This window comes from Oryctolagus cuniculus, chromosome 3 (genome assembly GCF_051225735.1).
Source record: "Oryctolagus cuniculus isolate XC-2025 breed Fujian yellow rabbit chromosome 3, ASM5122573v1, whole genome shotgun sequence".
NCBI classification, from domain to species: Eukaryota; Metazoa; Chordata; class Mammalia; order Lagomorpha; family Leporidae; genus Oryctolagus; species Oryctolagus cuniculus.
The window spans coordinates 179384264-179403703 of NC_142869.1; the positions used below are offsets into that span (position 1 = coordinate 179384264).

General features: G+C 39.0%; 1 protein-coding gene across 1 annotated transcript; it reads right to left on the reverse strand.

The window, feature by feature from the left end:
• Window positions 1-501: 501 nt before the first annotated feature.
• LOC138849081 (olfactory receptor 2A12-like) lies at window positions 502-1428 on the reverse strand. The gene has a single exon (XM_070071377.2). The coding sequence runs from the start codon at window positions 1426-1428 to the stop codon at window positions 502-504; it is 927 nt and encodes a 308-aa protein (XP_069927478.1).
• Between the last annotated feature and the right edge of the window lie 18012 nt (window positions 1429-19440).

Consider the following 19440-nt stretch of genomic DNA (forward strand, 5'->3'; position numbering starts at 1 on the left):
CAGTGCCAGTACCCCCAGACACCATGTGATCAGCCGCTTATTTTTCTAAATAAAGTTTTATTGGAGACATTCATATCCAAACAGGGCTTTAACCTGCTGCGCCACAGAGCCGGACCCTTGTCACGTTCTTTATATGAACTGTTCAGTTTATCTGCTGGATACAAGCAGTGTGAATTTTATCACTTAGTCTATGGCTACATTTCCTGCTTCTTAGTGGTGACTGTGATGAACAGAGGGAATTATTTTGGAGAGATCTAATACTCTCAAACTGCCACATTTTATGACTACTGCTTTCAATGTATTCTTAACAAACCTAATCCTCCCCATGGTCAGGAAGGCATTAGCCTATTTTCATCTCAAATGGTTAGGATTGCAGTTTATATGTATAGGTCTATAATATTCCATCTTTCAGTAGAAGATACTCTAGCACAGGACAGAAAATTTCCATCTTTTATAGGGAGCAGAACCTCTTCCCCTTGTTGCCCTTTGATCTCTCTCACATCAGCCTCTCCTCCACAGCGCCCTCCTCAGGGCACCCTTGACCTCCGAATTCCTCAGGCTGTAGATCAGGGGGTTCAGCATAGGGTTGAAAAGGCTATAAAACAGGGAAAGGATCTTCTGCTGCTCCTCAGGGTGGCTGGATCTGGGGGCCATGTACATGACAATGGCACTGCCAAAGAAGAGCCCCACCACACAGAGGTGGGAGGAGCACGTGGAGAAGGCCTTTGTGCGGCCCTCTCTGGACTGGATCCTCAGGATAGCAACCAGGATGCAGGTGTAGGAGACCAGCACCAGGCACAGGGGCCCCACCAAGATGAACACACAGGCTGCAAAGATGACCACTTGGTTGAGCGTTGTGTCAGCACAGGCCAGCTTGAGGACAGACAGGATTTCACAGAAGAAGTGGTTGATTTCATGAGGCCCGCAGAAGGGCAGCCTCAGGAGGAGAACTAAATGGACCACATCCAAGAGGAAGCTAAATGCCCAGCACATGACAGCCAGGACAGTGCACACTCTCCAGCTCATGATGACAGTGTAATGGAGAGGGTGGCAAATGGCCACATACCTATCATAGGACATCACTACCAAAATCAGACACTCTGTGGCAGCAAAGACCAAATACAAGAATGTCTGTATTATGCATGGAACGAAGGAGATGGTTCTTTTCTGGCTCACTAGGTTTGCCAGCATCTTGGGGACATTGTTGGAAGCATAGGACATGTCAAGGACGGCCAGATGAGAGAGGAAGAAGCACATGGGAGTGTGGAGTCTAGGGTCCAGGCAGATTGTCCCAAGGATGACACCGTTCCCCAGCAGGGTAATCATATACAAGAGAGAGAAAAGGCAGAAGAGGAGAAACTCCAGTGCTGGATCCACCAGGAACCCGAGCAACGTGACTTCTACAATCCATGTCTGGTTGCCTCCCATGCTCCTGTGACTGAGAAAGACAAATCCTCATCTATGACACAAAGGTCAAGGCTGCAGAACAAAGACACAAATTATTTAGTGTTAAAGAGCAGGCGTCTAGAAATGTATCACTTTGCATGAGGGATCCAAAATTTATTTTCAGATATGTTTGATAAACTTAATACATCTGCTTATTAAAATGTGAGAAAATTCACCAAAAGAATAATTGGATAAATATTTATATTGTGTTTGAGTATGTTTGGTTCTTTATTCTTTTGCCTTTCACAATATAGTGACATCTCAGAAGTTACCTTATTTTCCTCACCACCTGTTGTCATGCTCAGAGTCTGTTGCTGTTCATATGTATCTGGGCAGGCTTCATGGGTGGAAGGTTTGAGCACTGGTTGATTTCTAGCGGGCTCTTCCTGGAAAGTCTGTGGATCTGTCCAGCCAGCAAGAAGACAGAAAATCAGGACAGGGACAGATGGAAACATTTCTAGAAACCTTGTGACCTGGTGCTTTATTCACATTTTTTCATTAGCACCATGGGACCTACCTGTATTTTTAAAAATTTTTATTAATATAAAGAGAACAGATTTCATGAATTTCATAGGTACAACTTTAAGAAGAGAACTGTATTTTCCTCTCTCTGTCTCTCCCTCCGTCAATTCTCTTCCTTCCTCAAATGTTCAAATCCAACAAAATCTTAAAAATAATTATTGCAGGGACAGACATTTGGCAAAGCTGTTATGGTGCCATTTGGACCCCACATTCTGTATTTGTTTCCACTTTTCATTCCTGTTTCCTGCTAATGCACACCCTGAGAGGCAGCAGGTGATGCCTCAAGCCCTTCAGCAGAGATAGAGAGCGCGCCCATTTGCTGGTTCATTTCCCAAATATCCACAACAGCAGAGACTGAGCTGGGCTGAAGCCAGAAGCCAGGAGCTCAATCCAGGTGTCTCATGTAGGTGGCTGGAACCTGATTACTTGAAGGATCGACACTAATCCCGGTATCTGCGTTAGCAGGATGCCAGAGTCACAGCTGGAGGTGGGTGGGTATTGAACCCAGGTTCTCTGAAATGGGGTGAGGGTATTGTAATTGGTATGTTCTCGGCTAGGCCAAATGCTCACCCTCAACTTATCTTTTCGTTACATTTCCATGAACTTTTGAAGTATATCTTGTATAATATTTTATATGACAAACACATATACATAAAAGTATAAAGCAATATATAACATAAAAGCAGCAAATACTCTTATAATTTAATATATATTGTCAGATATTCTTAGTTCCTATTAATTCCAATTTAATATCATTGAGAGCAATATTCTTATATACTTAAATTTTGCACATGTTCAACAATATTTCTTTAGGATAAAGTGTAAAAATAAAATGGCTGATGCTGAATATAGAGACATTTCAAAATTTTGCTACCTGTTGCCAGCTGCCCTCCAGAAAATTTACATAATATAAATTTAATAAATTCAAACCAATAAAAATTTTATGTAACTGTAACAATATAAATATCACTCTTTTGAAATGTTCTTTAATGCATATCTGTCCCAACCTTTGTCTCATGCTCTGGAGGTGTAGCAGGGTGTAAGGTAGTCATGTTTTGAACAAGAAACACATAGTGAAGAAGTGACTGCTGGCTGAAATGCTTCTTTTCCACTCTTCACCTTGCCGTTCAGAGGAGAAAAGCTCTCTACTCCCACAGAGAAACGCTTTAGCACATACCTCCCCCTCCTTCCCCTGATGTTTATAACTATGAAACAGGAAAAAGAACCTGAGGTTGTCCCTTGTCCATGCTCTTTTTTTAGTTCATGTGCATTTTTACCCCTTTGGGCACAGAGCACACAGGATCCAGTTCTGTTTCACTGGGCTGTGTGATTTTAATTTGGAGATAAATGTTGCTGAAGGTATAAACCATGTTTTCTAGAAAACCTCGGTAACAAAAATATAGCTATTATTTCTAGCTGATTATTGATTGTGTTTCTCAATTTAATTTTTCTAGACCTGGAGCAGAGAGAGGGCATGGCTCATTACCACCTGTAAAACACCAGGGGTGCATGAGTAAACAAGGCAGCTGTAGATTGTGAGAAGAATTTGCAGAAGTGTCTGCAATGATAGGAAGTTAGGTGGTTTAAAGGGGCTCCTTTAGATGGGCTCTAGGGAAAGGTCATTCACAAGACAAGGCATGTGTAGAGCTTGACAATGAAGGAAATCGCCTTGACCAGAGCCCCAGGAGGAAGGGTCCTTGTGTGAGGAATGGTAGAGGAAGAGTAAGTCAAGTCACTGAGCCAGAAGCACCTGGGGAGTTCTGGGAAAAGAAAGCAACCAGTGCTCCTGACCATAGGGGCAAGAGGTTGTGCATTTGAGGAGTCTTCAAAAATTTAGTGGAAATGCATATTACAAAAAATTATGCATGGATTTCAAATGTTTTTGCACAAGGTGAACTTAGGTTTTCATTCTGTTTTCCAAAAAATTTTTGAAGTCTTCACATTTTTTGGCAAACTTTATGTATTTTTTTTAAATTTGGAAGTTACATGAAGATTTATCATTTGGCTACTCTTATACCAGATTTTATGGAAATTTATTTTGTGACTAGACATCAGTGTAGGTATATATTGCATGATGTTTTATATTTTATAATATAAATATTTACAGACATATTTTTTGTACCTATTTATACACATGCAGGGTAATACAGGTAGAAATAAAACTATACTAATGATCATGTCTCCAAAGTAAGAATATGCAGGGACTTTCCTTTTTCATAAACTGGTTGCACTTTTGTTCATGTTTTAGCAAGCCTTATGCAGTATCATGGAAAAAAGAAATTATAATTTGGAAAAAGCAACAATGTATTATAGAATTGAAGTTGTACATTATTTATACTGATTTTCTTCTGAAGTTGCAACAGATTGAGTAGATTTTCTTAGAAATAAATTGGACAAAAGTCACTGAAGTATGTAAAGGAGAGCATTAAAAAAGAAAGTTGAAACAAAAAAACCTCAATTTCATTTTTTGTTTAAAGACACACTTTTCTTGTTTGTCTTAAACAAAAACAAAGATCAAGAAAATCTATTAGCATGTTCTAAACAGCACTCTGGCCTCAGAATCAGCCCTTAAGGCATTCTGATTTGGCTGAAGAGCTCATGAGAGTATTTTAGGCATGGAAAGCCAAAGACACTGTGGCAGAAAAAACAATGACCTGAATGAAAGATCTCTGTGAGTGAGATCCCAGTGGAAAGAACAGGCCATCAAAGAAGGAGGTACCTTTCTCTGAAGGGAGGAGAGAATTTCCACTTTTACTATGCTCTTGTCTAAAGAAGATCGGAGTTGGCGAAATCAAAAGGCTTCCATAGCCTTGGCAACTCATGACAAGAGCCTCGGGTGATGACTGATGCCATAAACAAGAGAGTCAATTGTTAAGTCAACAGCAGGACTCACTGTGCACTTACTCCACATGTAGGATCTCTGTCCTTAATGTGTTGTATTATGTGAATCAATGCTATAAGTAGTATTCAAACAGTACTTTACACTTTGTGTTTCGGTATGGGTGCAAACTGTTGAAATCTTTACTTAGTATATCTAAATTGATCTTCTGTATATAATGATAATTGAAAATGAATCTTGATGTGAATGAAATGGGAGAGGGAATGGGAGATGAGAAGGTTGTGGGTAGGAGGGAGGTTGGGTGGGAAGCCACTGTAATCCAAAAGCTGTACTTTGGAAATTTATATTTATTAAATAAAAGATAAAAAAATAAAATCAATTAGCTAAAAGTAGAAGTGGATTTTAACCTGAGTCTCAAGCTATCAATTCTGAAAATATTTCAATGATATATATTTAGCTCAAAGATATCATAAGTGGTACATTTATTGCTCAATTTGTTTTACTGGTGTGCTATACATAGGATGATGGGGCATAATGGGTTAAACAAGGTTGAAAACTATTGTGACATCCACCAAATTGTGAATAAGTACAACAAAGTTCAATATTGGACAAATCTAAGAAACTGAACTTTATCACACAAACATTTTAATGTCTTTACATTTTCATATCTGTAACATATCTTCTGTTTAATTCAAGTTAAAATAGGTGTAGAAAGTCAGAAATACTAAATTTATTTGCAAGATAGTATTTTGATGAGACAGGATATCTGCTGGGGGTGACGTGGAGATCAGGGCATAAGGAGAAAGGCCACAAGGTGAGTGCCAGGCTGGTGGCCAGGGAAGCCCATCTTAGCCTGCGATCAAATCCTGCAAAAGCACAAGGGACAAGCCTCCATGGCTGTCACCAGTGATGCACACTCTGTGTTGCACCCAGCCAGGGATATAGGACAGGAGGCACTTGGATGCTTCAGCAATCACAAATGTAAATCATTAGCTTCCTTTTGAAAAATGACTTGAATTGTTTACAACAAAACAATCAGAAATTATAGTTTTATATGTTTTTAAATGAAATTTATGATATAAAGGAATAGGCTAGAATATTATTTATTTATGACAGAAAGGAACAAATATGGACACAAGTAGAATTCTTAGTGAAACAACTTTCCATCAAATATAATCTACACCCTGACTGTATGTAACCCTGGATATTGACTATACGTATAATGTTTCCCATTCAAGGTTATAATGAAACAACTCTAAAGGGGTGACTATTTACATATTCATGTTTTTATCAGCTATTGTGAAACCAAGGAAGGTCAAAAGAACAGTATTGGATCAGGTGAAAACACTTGTTGTTCTTTGAGTGATTGGTATGGTTTTACATTTTGGATTCTACAACTTAAAAGTTGGATTTTTAAAAATTTCATTTAAGGTATACAAATTTCATATATACAGATTCAGGAACATAGTGATATTTTCCACCCTACCCTGCAACCTACCCATACTCTCACCCTTCTTCCTCCTCCCTCCTCAATACCCATTTGTATTTTAAGTTAACTTTATAAAGTTAACCCTACACTAGTAAAGAGTTCAAAAATAGTACGAAGAGAAAAAAAAAAGCACTGTTCCTCAACAGTTGAGACAAGGGGTGTTAAAAATGATCGGATCTCAAAGTGTTGTTTTCACTCCTATATATTGCCTTTTAGGAATTTTTATTTCTCTTTGAAAAAGCCCGAAGCAAACATAATAATGATGCAGATACCTGAGATAAGAACTTCTGTGAGTGCCACTCTTGCTGCACATTAGAGACCTTCAGTAGCCAGAAGGAGGTATAAAACTTCATGGATACCTTTCTCTGTTCATTGGTCAAATGGCAAAGCAAGCAGTGACTGCAGAAAACAAAGTCCCTGAAGAAGAATGAAATAAACATGGATGACTTGCTGAATGCAATGAACTCATTCTAATCTTTGATTCTCAACCCAGTATGTGAACTTGAACAACTTATGCTGAGCATCACTATTTTCACCCAATAAAGTGATCACAACATGTAGTTAAGGGCTGCTGTAAACAATAAGTGCCATCAGACTGGCACCTACTGACCAGTTTAGTAATACTATTTGTTATTAATACAATTACAGACATCACCAAATGGAAGGAAGGATCTGAGTCATTGGGATTAGAAATCCAACACAGTCGTCTTGGTACTAGAAACACCTCCACATATATCTCAAACTTTTGGTTGTTTTGGAGTTTAAATAAAAAACACACATTTTGTTTTCATCCTATTACTGCTTTTTGTTTTGATTTTTCAAATTAAGTTTTAAACTGAAATTAAGTAGAAGAAACATTTAAATTAACTTCACCCATGTATTGAGGAAGAAAATAAAATACTAAAATCTCAAAAGGCAGTTTGTCCAAGCCAAATATCCCCACAGGAGAGAGAATGCGTTGTGGTGAAGGAAAAGGGGAACATAGGAGATTTAGAGCTAACCAAAACAAGAGCCCTGGGGTCATCCAAGATGGGATTCTGGGGCAGCATGGTTTGTTCAGTCTTTGTACTTGGCTTAGAAATGATTTACTATCTCTGGTAAGTTAACTTGAAACTAAGCTGATCCTAATGAATACGTGTTTTTAAAAATAAACACAGATTCTAGAGTCCTTCTCTCTGGTTCAACCATTTGTGTTGCTATACATTAGCTTTGTGACTTTGCTATGTCTCTCTGCCTCAGCTGCACCAACTGAAAAATGAGGTAGTTCACTCTGCCTCATAATATAGTCATGAGGATTGAATGAGTAAGACATACAACAAGTGCTTCAAGATAGATTAATTTAGACTCTTGACTTCTACCATTCAGGGGTAATTTCTGGATCCAATACTCATAAGGAGGCTGTAATGTGTCCAAAAATGCTTCTGCTAAAATAAGCAACACAACCAAAATCTTGGCCCCAGCCAGCGCTGGGCATCCCTGTGAGAGAGTGACATCTGCCTCCTGAACAGTTGGGGAATAGGTCCTATTTGCTGAGACTGCTTCTGAGAATGGGCAGGGTAGGCAGGTAGCAGAGAGGAAAATCAGTCTCAGGGCAGTCAAACCACTTGTCACCTCTGATTTAAGGTTTTCATGAGAAAGAAGCAGCAACGGGGCTGCACAGCCCCTGACATTCTTTGTAGCCCTTTAGCCAGATTCTACTGTAGTCTACAAGGATGGTTATTCTTTTCTCTTCTCAGCACAGTCATGACAAAGCCAAGAGCTGGCACAAGGTCAGTTGGAGGATGTGGATGGAGGGGCCAAGAAGTTCAGACCATGAAAGAGGTGATGATCCCCAGAGCTCTTCTCAGAACCCTAGATGAAAACACACAGTGGGGCCATCCTCTCACAAAGACCCAGAGACAGCTATGCCATTCATTGCTCATTACCTTTTGTTGTCTGCAAATGCACAGGAACCACTTTTACTTACACAAGTGCAATCTGTGGCCTTTTCATCAAACGTAGTCTTAGAAGAAGCCTCACAGAGAGGTGAGAAGGTACAGACTGGGACTGACACGCCTCTCTAAGGGGCCTCACTGGGAGGTCAAACTCAGTCAGGGCTCCCCTGGACTTGATGAAGGAGTTGTTTCTGCAAAACAAAACAAGGCTTTTTCTATCATTCTTGGAATGCAACTCCTTCCCTGAAGACAAAAATAATGATTCAAGGGAAACAACCTTGTGGTAATATATCTAATCACATTCTCTCTAGAGACAGCTGAAGATTTTGTTACTTACCTATCAGCAGATGAACTATTGAGTGCATCTCCCATGTTTATTCATTTTGTTCTTTCAATATTCCCAAGACAGGTGTTACGTGTATTTGCTTGGCATTGTAAGGCAACAAGATTTCTGTTAAGAGGAAAACCATGGCACAGAAAAAAGAAATTCAATGTTTTGCCACTAATAAATATTTATTTTTAAGATTTATTTATTTCTTTGAAAGTGAGAGTTACACAGAGAGAGGAGAAGCGGAGACAGAGAGGTCTTCCATCTGCTGGTTCACTCCCTAATTGGCCACAACGGCCAGAGGTGCACCAATCAAAAGCCAGGAGCCAGGAGCCTCCTCTGGGCCTCCCATGTGGGGCAGATGCCTAAGGACTTGGGCCATCTGCTATTGCTTTCCCAGGCCATAGCAGAGAGCTGGAACGGAAGTGGAGCAGCCAGGTCTCGAACTGGCACCCATATGGGATGCCGACGCTTCAGGCCAGGGGGTTAACCTGCTGCACCGCAGTGTCGTCCCCACCAATTGATATTTTTCTATACTTATTTATTTAATTACTCTTAAAATTGCTCCACTCTCCAATTCTTCTTCTTTGACTGTAGAAGAAATGCTGAAATTTCTTGATCTCTTGTAGCTATAGGTCCCAGTGAAGAAGAGGCTATTCAAAATATTCACTCCAAGTTTCTCATAAATACTTTTCACTTGGCAAATAGGGAGAGACTTCATATTCTCTCTTGTCTTGAGTATGCCCTCCTTTCCAAACATCTCCAGGTTTCTTAGCCACATTTTTCTTTCCTAGCTTTGTTAGTGCCTATGCTTAGAACAAATTTCTCTCTCTCTTTCGCCCTCTCCCTCCCCCCCTCCTTCCCCCACCCATTCACCTCTTTCTCCTCCATTAATGGATAATGCTTGATGAGTATAAAATCCTTCCATTTTTTTCTTCCTAAGTGTCTAATCAAAACATCTATGAGATTGATTCTTAAACTACAGTCTTAATTCTTTTTTTTTTTAAGAAAAAAAAGTGTATTCATTTTATTTAAATATCAGGAAATAATTAGAAACAGCTAAATGGTTAATGCCTTTGGAAACAATAAATGTCAGTACAATCAAACATGTCTAAAGATATAGAAAAATAAAACATTATGCAGCAGTACAATCACATAGATTGGCATTCTTTTATCTAGAAATATGTCAAACTTTTATTTCCATGGGAAACATAAAATCCATTTTTAAATACTGTAAATGCAATATCATTTGAACTATAATAATAACAAATATATGAGGAAAAATAGAAGGGTATTGCCAAAATAGTAAACAGTAATAATCTGTGAGTGACGTCATTACAGATGTATTATATATATATATTGTATTTTTATATTAATTTTATATATTGTTGTATAGTCTTAATTCTTAAACTGTAGAAGGAACCCTTCTGAATAATAGTACTGTATTTAATTTATTGTGCATATAAATAAAATATATATTCATTAGGAGGTGAATTTGGGCTATTTCTCTTCTACAATGATGCATAAGAAGGAGAGCTTCACTTCACTTACCTCTTCATTCTGCATCACATGGTATACTTCCTGCAGGTACTACTCCCTATGAGCTCATGCTCTTGAAATTCTTACTCCTGTTTTTAAAGTAAATTTTAATTGTTTTACCTATTTGACTTCAAACATGATATCCATCCTACAAAAACACCCAAAGAGCCATCTTCAACATGCTGACCCAAATTGGTTTCCTTCTATGATAGATCAAAGCAATTCCTCTTAGCTTGCTTCTATGTTTTGCTTAAATAACTTGCAAAAATTGTTTTATATTTTAAAATGTGTAACATGCAATACTTATACATTTTAATTGGGGTACAGTATGGGATTTCAACACATAGATGCAATGTAAACCAATCAAACTAAGCAACTAAGGTTTTCACTTCCTTCTCATCATATCATCTTTGCTAGTTCCTTACACAGGATATAACACATTATTGTGACCTATAGTTGCCACATGGTACTACAGAATGCAAGAACTTGCTGCTGCTACCCAACTGGGTTTTGGTACCTATTATATAACTTCCTCTATATCCCCTATCCTTACTCCTCCCAATATCTAGTAATCACCACTCTAAGTTCAGATCAAAGTTTATTTTTTTAGCTTCCACATATGAAATAGAGCATATAGCATTCGTCTTTCTCTGTGTGACTTATTTCACTTTTCATGATGATGTCAGTTCCTTCCATTTTCCTGCAAATGTCAGAATTTTTTTCTGTTTTATGGTTGAATATTATTTGATTGTGTATATATACCATATTTTCTTTATGCTCATATCCATCAATGGAAACTGAAATGGATTCCATATCTTGGCTATTGTAAATAGTGTTGTCATGAACACTGGGGCGCTTTCATATGCTGCTTTCATTTCCTTCAAATATATGCCCAAAACTGAGACAGCAGGGCCATATGGTAGATCTCTTTTTAATTTGTTTGAGGAACCTCCATACTGTTTTTCCTGTGGCTACACTAACTTGCATTTCTTCTCTTTTCTCTACATCCTCACCAGAATTTGTTACTTTATTTATTTAGTCAATAGTCTTTCTTACACTACGGAGGTAATCTCACATCGTGGTTTTGATTTAAATTTCCCTGATGACTAGTGATACTGAGGATTTTTGTTCATTTATTTTATAGCCATTTGTGTTTCCTCTCCTGCGAAAAATCTATTCAGATACTTTTCCTAATTCTAACTGGATTTTAATGATTTTTTTACTGTTGAGTTTTTTGAGTTTCTTATATATTGTGGATATTAATACTTTGTCAGATGCATTATTTGCAAGCAATTGTTCTCATTCTCTTGGCTCTCTCTTCACTCTGTCAATTGTTTAATTTACCAGGCAAAATTTCTTAGTTTGTAATGCCATTTGTCTACTTCAGCTTTAAATGATGGCATTTGATGCCTTATATAAAGTTATTGACTTTGCCAAAGCTTGACCTATGTCCACTGTTATTTCTTGTAGTTGTTGAAAAACTTAAGGCCGTACATTTAGATCTATAATCCATTTAAGTTCATTTTTGTATAGGATGAAAAGTAGGGGTCAATATTAATCTTCTGTATATGGAGATCCAGTTTCCCCAGCACCATTTATTGAAGAAACAGTATACTTGCTTTGAGCACTTTTGTCAGAGATCAATTATTTGTAGATGCATGGATTAATTTCTGGAATCTCCTGTTCTGACCTATTCTATTCATCTTTGTGTCTATTTTCATGCGAGGACTGTGCTGTTTTGTTTACAATAGCCCTGGAGTGTACCTTGAAATCTTGTATTGTGATTCCTCCAGCTTTGTTCTTTTTGTTCAAGATTGTTCTGGCTTTTTTGAATCTTTTGTGCTTATACATGAATTTTAGTATTTTTAATACAATTGTGAAAAATGTCATGAATATTTTCATGAGGTTTGCATTGAATCTGTAAATTGCTTTGGGTAATATGGACATTTTCATATTACTTCTTGCAATCCGTAAATATGAGTAGTCTTTTTATTTTCTGTGTCTTTTTCTATTTCTTTCTTTAGTGTTTTGTAATGTGCATTGTAGAGATCATTCACTTCCTTGGTTTCATTTGCTCCAAGGCATTTTTTTTGGTAGTTCTTGTGAATGGGATTGCTTTTATCATTCTTTCCTCAGGGAGTTAATTACTGGTGTATAAAAATGCTACTGATTTTGTATCCTGTGACTTTACTGAATTTGTCAGTTCTAATGTGCTTTGGAAGAGTCTTTATGTTTCTCTGTATATAGAAGCATATCATCTGAGAATGAATAGTTTGACTTTCTCCTTTTTATCTGTATTCCTTTTATTTCTTTCTTTCTCCTAAAAATTCCAGTACTATATTGAATAAGAGCAGTAACAATAAATATCCTTGTGTGGTTCCAGATCTTAGAGGAAATGCATTCGATTTCCCCCCATTCAATATGACATTGAGAGTTGTCACGTATATAACATTATTATATTGAGAAATGTTTCTTCTTTTATGAAAGAGGAATGGGTGTTGAGTTTCATAAAATGATTTTTTGCATTGATAGGAATAATTATATCATGCTTATCCTTCAATATGTTGATATATTAAATTTATTGATTGGCTTATGTTGAAACGTTCATACATCAAGGGATAAATCACATGTGATCATGTTGAATGATGTTTTCGGTGTGTTTTTGGATTCTATTTGCTAATGTTTTATTGAGGATTTTTGCATGCTTTTCATTGGGTTATTGGTTTATAGTTTTTTTCATTGGGTTATTGGTTCATAGTTTTCCTTTTCTTGTCTGGTTTTGGAACTGGGGGTCTCTATTTCTCCCTCTCTAAACCAGATAATTTCTACCAGCCATCTCTCCTGGTTTCATGTAAACTGTCAATCAGTGTATAGATAATGATTCTTACAGAGTAAGGTGGAATTCCTGGTCGTTCCCTCAAATGCAATGTACAGAAAAACTCAGAGATGGGGAAAGGTTGATGCTGAATCACCTGCCCCTGAAGCAGGTTTGGTGGACGATGAGTCCCAGTTATTCTTTCTGCCCTGAGGTTTGGGATAGGACACAGCACTACTCAGGAGTCTTCTAGATGGGAGAGCTTTACCCTCTGATCACTTGAACACAGCCCACTTCCTGGAGACACACCTGTGGAGTGCAGGGAACAAAATCTGAAGTTTCTATCCACCAATCTGTCTTCCCTGTAGAGCAGTGTGACTGCTTCCCCTCTACCTCTGGCTCTCCAGCTCTGTCATCCTCTCTCTCTCTCTCTTTCTCTCTCTGTGTGTGTATGTGTGTGTGTGCACGTGCACAAACATGTATTAATGCAGAGCAGTGAGAGCTCAGCAAGACTGGCAGGGGTCAGGGAAACTTCCAGTCCTATGTCCCAACATTAAGGATTATGTCACAGAGTGCAGCATGCAAGGATTTGGACCAACTGTGTACTTGATCTGGGAATTGTGCCTGTCTCCACCCTCCCCCTTGGAATGGCTGAACGTTCATGATGTGACAATTTGACCCCCATGGAATTTATTCAGGCAGCACCTCCAAGGCTCTATCCTCCCTAGGGAGAAAACAATGTTGATCTATTACAGACTGTTTTCCTGAAATGAGTTACCAAATATTTCCATTGTAAATGTATTGTTTAATTTGGAAGCTCATGGAATTGAATACTATTTATTCAGCGCTACCCTGGCTTCTTCAATTGCAAGCCACTCTATACTTCTCCCACTGTAAAGCATATCTTTGGCTGGCGCCACAGCTCAATAGGCTAATCCTCTGCCTGTGGCGCCGGCACACCAGGTTCTAGTCCCAGTCGGGGCACCGGATTCTGTCCCGGTTACTTCTCTTCCTGTCCAGCTCTCTGCTGTGGCCCGGGAGTACAGTGGAGGATGGCTCAAGTCCTTGGGCCCTGCACCCGCATGGGAGACCAGGAGAAGCACCTGCTCCTGGCTTAGGATCAGCGCGGTGTGCTGGCCACAGTGGCCATTGGGGTGTGAACCAACGGAAAAGGAAGAGCTTTCTCTCTGTCTCTCTCTCTCTCACTGTCCACTCTGCCTGTCAAAAAAAAAAAAAAAAAAAGTAAAAGCATATCTTTGCCACCTCCTTCCCCAAATATATATTTACTTTCAGACTATATTGTTAAGTTTTTATTCCAAGAATTTCAATGTTACATTATAATCATATGGCAGAGCCAGCCTTGTGGAGCAATGGTTTATACCAAGGCCAGCATCCCATGTCAGAGCACTGGTTTGAGTTCCGAATGCTCTACTTCTGATCCAGCTCCCTGTTAATGTGCCTGGGAGATCAGCAAAAGATGGCACAAGTGCTTAGGCATGTTATTACTGCAGAAGTCATTCTAGGAGTCTGTTTTGTGGACTGCTTCCCATGTTGTTGGTCCTTTCCTTCCTTTTTTTAATTCTATTATTTTTACTGGGTATTTGATGTTATTTATGTCATCCCTTTTAAATTTATACTGGTTTATCTGTTGCCTTTAACATTTAAGTTGATCATTGTAACAGTGAAGATGGTGTTTATACCACTAATTCTTATGGGTTTGGTGCTTTAAAATACATGTAATTAATTCTGTGTTACATAGAGAGTTCAGCCTATAGTGTGAGGTAGAGAGATGAGAGAGAGAGAAAGAAAACAGAGAAAAAAGAAAAAAAAAACTGACAAAATCAAACCAAAAGGATATACACAGTCAAAAGTAATAATAGTTAACTGACTCTCAACAATCAGGTCAAGGGTTCTTGAGGACATTAGTTCTGAAGGTGACTATTTCGCTTCTATAGCTTTCATTTTAGCTACGCTGTTAATTCTCCTGAATCAGGGAGAACATATGGTGTTTGTCTCTTTGGGACTGGGTTATTTCACTAAGTATGAGGTTTTCCAGTTGGCTCTATTTTGTTCCAAAGGACCAGATTTCATCCTTTTTTTTTTTTTTACTGTTCTGTAGTATTCCATCGTGTACATATCCCACAATTTCTTTATCCAGTCTTTAGTTGATGGACATTTAGATTGCTTCCATGTCTTAGCTATTGTGAATTGAGCTGCGATAAACATGGAGGTACAGATAGTTCTTTTGTTTACTGATTTCTTTTCCCTTGGGTAAACTCCCAGTAGTGAAATGGCTGGGTCATATGGTAGGTTTATATTCAGGTTTTTGAGGTATCTCCATACTGTGTTCCACAGTGGCTTTACCAGTTTACATTCCCACCAACAGTGGGTTAGGGTGCCCCTTTCCCCACATCCTCTCCAGCATTTGTTGTTTGTTGATTTCTGTATGAGGGTCACTCTTACTGGAGAAACGTGAAACCTCATTGTGGTTTTGATTTGCATTTCCCTGATGGCTAGAGATCCTGAGCAATTTTTCATGTGCATGTTGGCCATTTGGATTTCCTCTTTTGAAAAATGTCTGTTAAGGTCCTTGACCCATCTTTTTATTGGGTTGTTTGTTTTGTTGCTGTGGAGTTTCTTGATCATTTTATATATTCTAGTTGTTAATGCTTTATTAGTTGTGTAGTTTGCAAATAATTTCTCCCATTCTGTTGGTTGCCTCTTCACTTTCCTGACTGTTTCTTTTGCTATAAAGAAACTTCTCAATTTGAGGTAATCCCAATTCTTCATTTTGGCTTTGATTTCCTGTGTCTCTGGGGTCTTTTCCAGGAATTCTTTGCCTGTTCCAATGTCTTGAAGGGTTTCTCCTATGCTCTCTGTCGCTCCCCCATTCGCGGAGGAACGACACAGGACCCTGCGCTGTTCTTTTGTCTGCTCGGCCCTTCCCGGGTTTGCTGCTGGTCCTTCCCGGGTTGGGTGCCGACCCCTCCACCTCCGTGGAGGGGCGGTACCCCTGCCACTTTCCCCGCTTCCGCGGAGGAGTGCACACCGCTGGCCGGCTCTCAGGGGTTCCTCAGGGGTTCCTCAGATGTTCCTTCAGATGTTCCTGGTGCATGTTGTCTCTCTCCTCCTTTATAGTCCTCTTCCACCAATCCCAACTCTGCTACCCACACGCCGAGCACGCTGCTCTCCTCCAATCAGGAGCAGGATCAGCTCCTGCAGCTCATCAGTCAAATTGGCGAGAGGCAGCTGTGTAGAGGTTGTTTGGTCTCTCTCTCAGAGCCATATTGTGGGAGAGCAGATGCACAGAATAAGTCTTAATTCCAGTAACTTAGTCTAGTCTCAGTTGCTCCCCACACTCTCGATTAATTTTATGGTGTCATGGCATAGATTTAGATCTTTAATCCATATTGAGTGGATTTTTGTATATGGTGTAAGATAGGGGTGTTGTTTCATACTTCGACATGTGCACATCCAGTTTTCCGAGCACCATTTGTTGAAGAGGCTGTCCATGTTCCAGTGGTTGGTTTTAGCTCCTTTGTCAAATATGAGTTGGTTATAAATGTTTGGATTGATTTCTGGTGTTTCTATTGTGTTCCATGTCTCTATCCATCTGTTTTTGTACAAGTACAGGCTGTTTTGATTATAACTGACCTATAGTATGTCTTGAAGTCTGGAATTGTGATGCCTCTGGTTTGTTTTTATTGTATAGGATTGCTTTAGCTATTCGTGGTCTCCTGATCCTCCATATAAATTTTAGCATCATTTTTTCCAGGTCTGTGAAGAATGTCTTTGGTATTTTGATTGCTATGGCGTTGAACCTGTAAATTGCTTTTAGAAGAATGGACATTTTCATGATATTAATTCTTCCAATCCATGAACGTGGCAAATTTTTCAATTTTTTTTGTGTCTTCTTTTATTTCTTTCTTTAATATTTTGTAATTCTCATCATAGAGATCTTTGACATCCTTGGTTAAATTTGTTCCAAGGTACTTGATTGTTTTTGTGGCTATTGTGAATGGGATTGATCTTAGAAGTTCTCCTTCGGCCATAGAATTTTCTGTGTATACAAAGGCTGTTGATTTCTGTGCATTGACTTTGTATGCTGCTACTTTACCAAACTCTTCTATGAGCTCCAAGAGTTTCTTAGAGAAATCTTTTGGATCCTCTAAATATAGAATCATGTCATCTGCAAATAGGGATAGTTTGAGTTCCTCCTTTCCCATATTTGTATCCCTTTAATTTTTCTTGCCTGATGGCTCTGGCTGAAACTTCTAGGACTATATTGAATAGCAATGGTGAGAGTGGGCATCCCTGTCTGGTGCCAGTTTGCAATGGAAATGCCTCCAACTTTTCCCCATTCAATATGATGCTGGCCATGGGCCTGTCAAAAATTGCCTTAATTGTGTTGAGGAATGTTCTTTCTAAACCCAGTTTGCTTAGAGTTTTCATCATGAAAGAGGGTTGTATTTTGTCAAATGCTTTCTCTCCATCTATTGAGATAGTCATATGATTTTTGTTTCTCAATTTGTTCATGTGATGTATCACATTGATTGATTTTCGAATGTTGAACCATCTCTGCATACCAGGGATAAATCCCCCTTGGTCTTGGTGAATGATCTTTCTGATGTGTAGTTGGATTCAGTTGGCCAGGATTTTGTTGAGTATTTTTGCATCTATATTCATCAGAGAGATAGGTCTATAGTTTTCTTTCTCTGCTGCATCTTTTCCAGGCTTAGGAATTAAGGTGATATTGGCTTCATATAAAGAATTTGGGAGGATTCCTTCCCTTTGAATTGTTTTGAATAATTTGAGAGGAACTGGGGTTAGCTGTTCTTTAAATATTTGGTAGAATCTGGTAGAATTCAGCGGTGAAGCCGTCCGGTCCTAGGCTCTTCTTTTTCAGTAGCGCGTTTATTATTGATTCAATTTATTTCTTGGTTATGGCTCTGTTTAGGTTTTCTATGTCTTCATGGATCAGTTTCAGAAGGTTGTATGTGTCCAGGAATCTATTTCTTCCAGGTTTCCCAATTTGTTGGCATACAGCTCTTTGTAGTGGTTTCTGGTGATTCCTTTTATTTCTGTTGTGTCTGTTGTTACATTTCCATTACCATCTTTAATTTTTTGGTAATTGGGCCAATGGTGTGTCTTAACTATTGTCACTATACTGCGCAATAGGTCACTAACCAAGTTTCTGCTCTCAGCCTGAAACCTGGGGACCTTTCCCTAACATCACCCCTTTTCCTTTTCATGATCAGCCTCTGATGATCACCACTGTACTTCCCACCTGTATGGGTTCAACATCCTTATTGTACATAAGCAATAACACATGGGGATGAGTAAGAGAGACAGAGAGTGACCTTCCATCTGCTGGTTCACTCCCCCAAATGGTCACAATGCCCAAGTGAGCCAGGTCAGAGACAGGATCTTGAAACTCAATTTGGAATTTTCATGTAGACATCACTCACCCCATTGCTAAATTTCCTTCAAGCTATTTCACGGTTTTGCTGCTTCTGTGAAATGTTTGGCAAGGATCCCCTGAGAGATTGTCCCACTGAGCCGAGGGTCTGTGAGGATTGTGAGCTTCTCTATCAGCTGGGACTTCAGGTGTCTGTAGTGTTCATGGGGAGGCCGTGGCCTCCTGCTTATCTGTCCCCACCAGGGAAGACTATTAGGTTCAGTTCGTCTCCCCTGGAGAAATGAGATAGTGGATAGTCTGTGCTCCATTCCATTTTTGTAGGCCACCAGAGGGCCCTGTGTTGGTGACATCATGGTCTCTGGATTCTTAGTCTGGCCTTCAACATCCAGTACAACCTGGCTTTGGCCTGTGCTGTTCATTCTTTTTGGGTGAAGGGCGCCAGTCACCTAACACCAGACGCCTTCCTGCTGATCTTCTCCCCCACCAACCATCTTGTACCAACACTAATTAAAATCTTTTTATTTACTTTCCAACAACTAGGACTGTGGTTTCATACTCCCACAATTTAAGATTCTTGCATGGGCCAGTAAGTTGAAATACTATGCTTATGTTCAACTATATGTAAAGAAAAAATATCAAAACACAAACAATCGAGGAAAAGGGACTTTGGAAGGATTATCTGTACTGATATCCTGTCAGAAGTAAAATGCGAGGTTGGTGAACTTCTCGGGTGGGAGTACACAAACTGGCACTTTTTTTTGTCCATAATTGATATTTGATTGCTGTTAATATCCAGCACACTTCCTATTCCAGCCTCTTACGTATTTTCATGTTTGTCCACAACATTTATCACTACATAACATATTACAAATTTTAGTGATGGAATGACTGATTGGTCTCCCCCCACTAGACCATAAGCTCCCTAAGAACAGGTTTCCTTGTCCTTTTTTCCCCACTGATATATCCCCATTGCCTATAAAGGTGGGTCTTCAGTGAGTTAAAAAATTATCTAAAAGAATTTCACATATAAAAATTGTGCATATTTAAGAAGTACTATCTGAGGTTCCAAAGGAGGAAATCAATCTCTCTTAAATCTTTATTTCAAATCA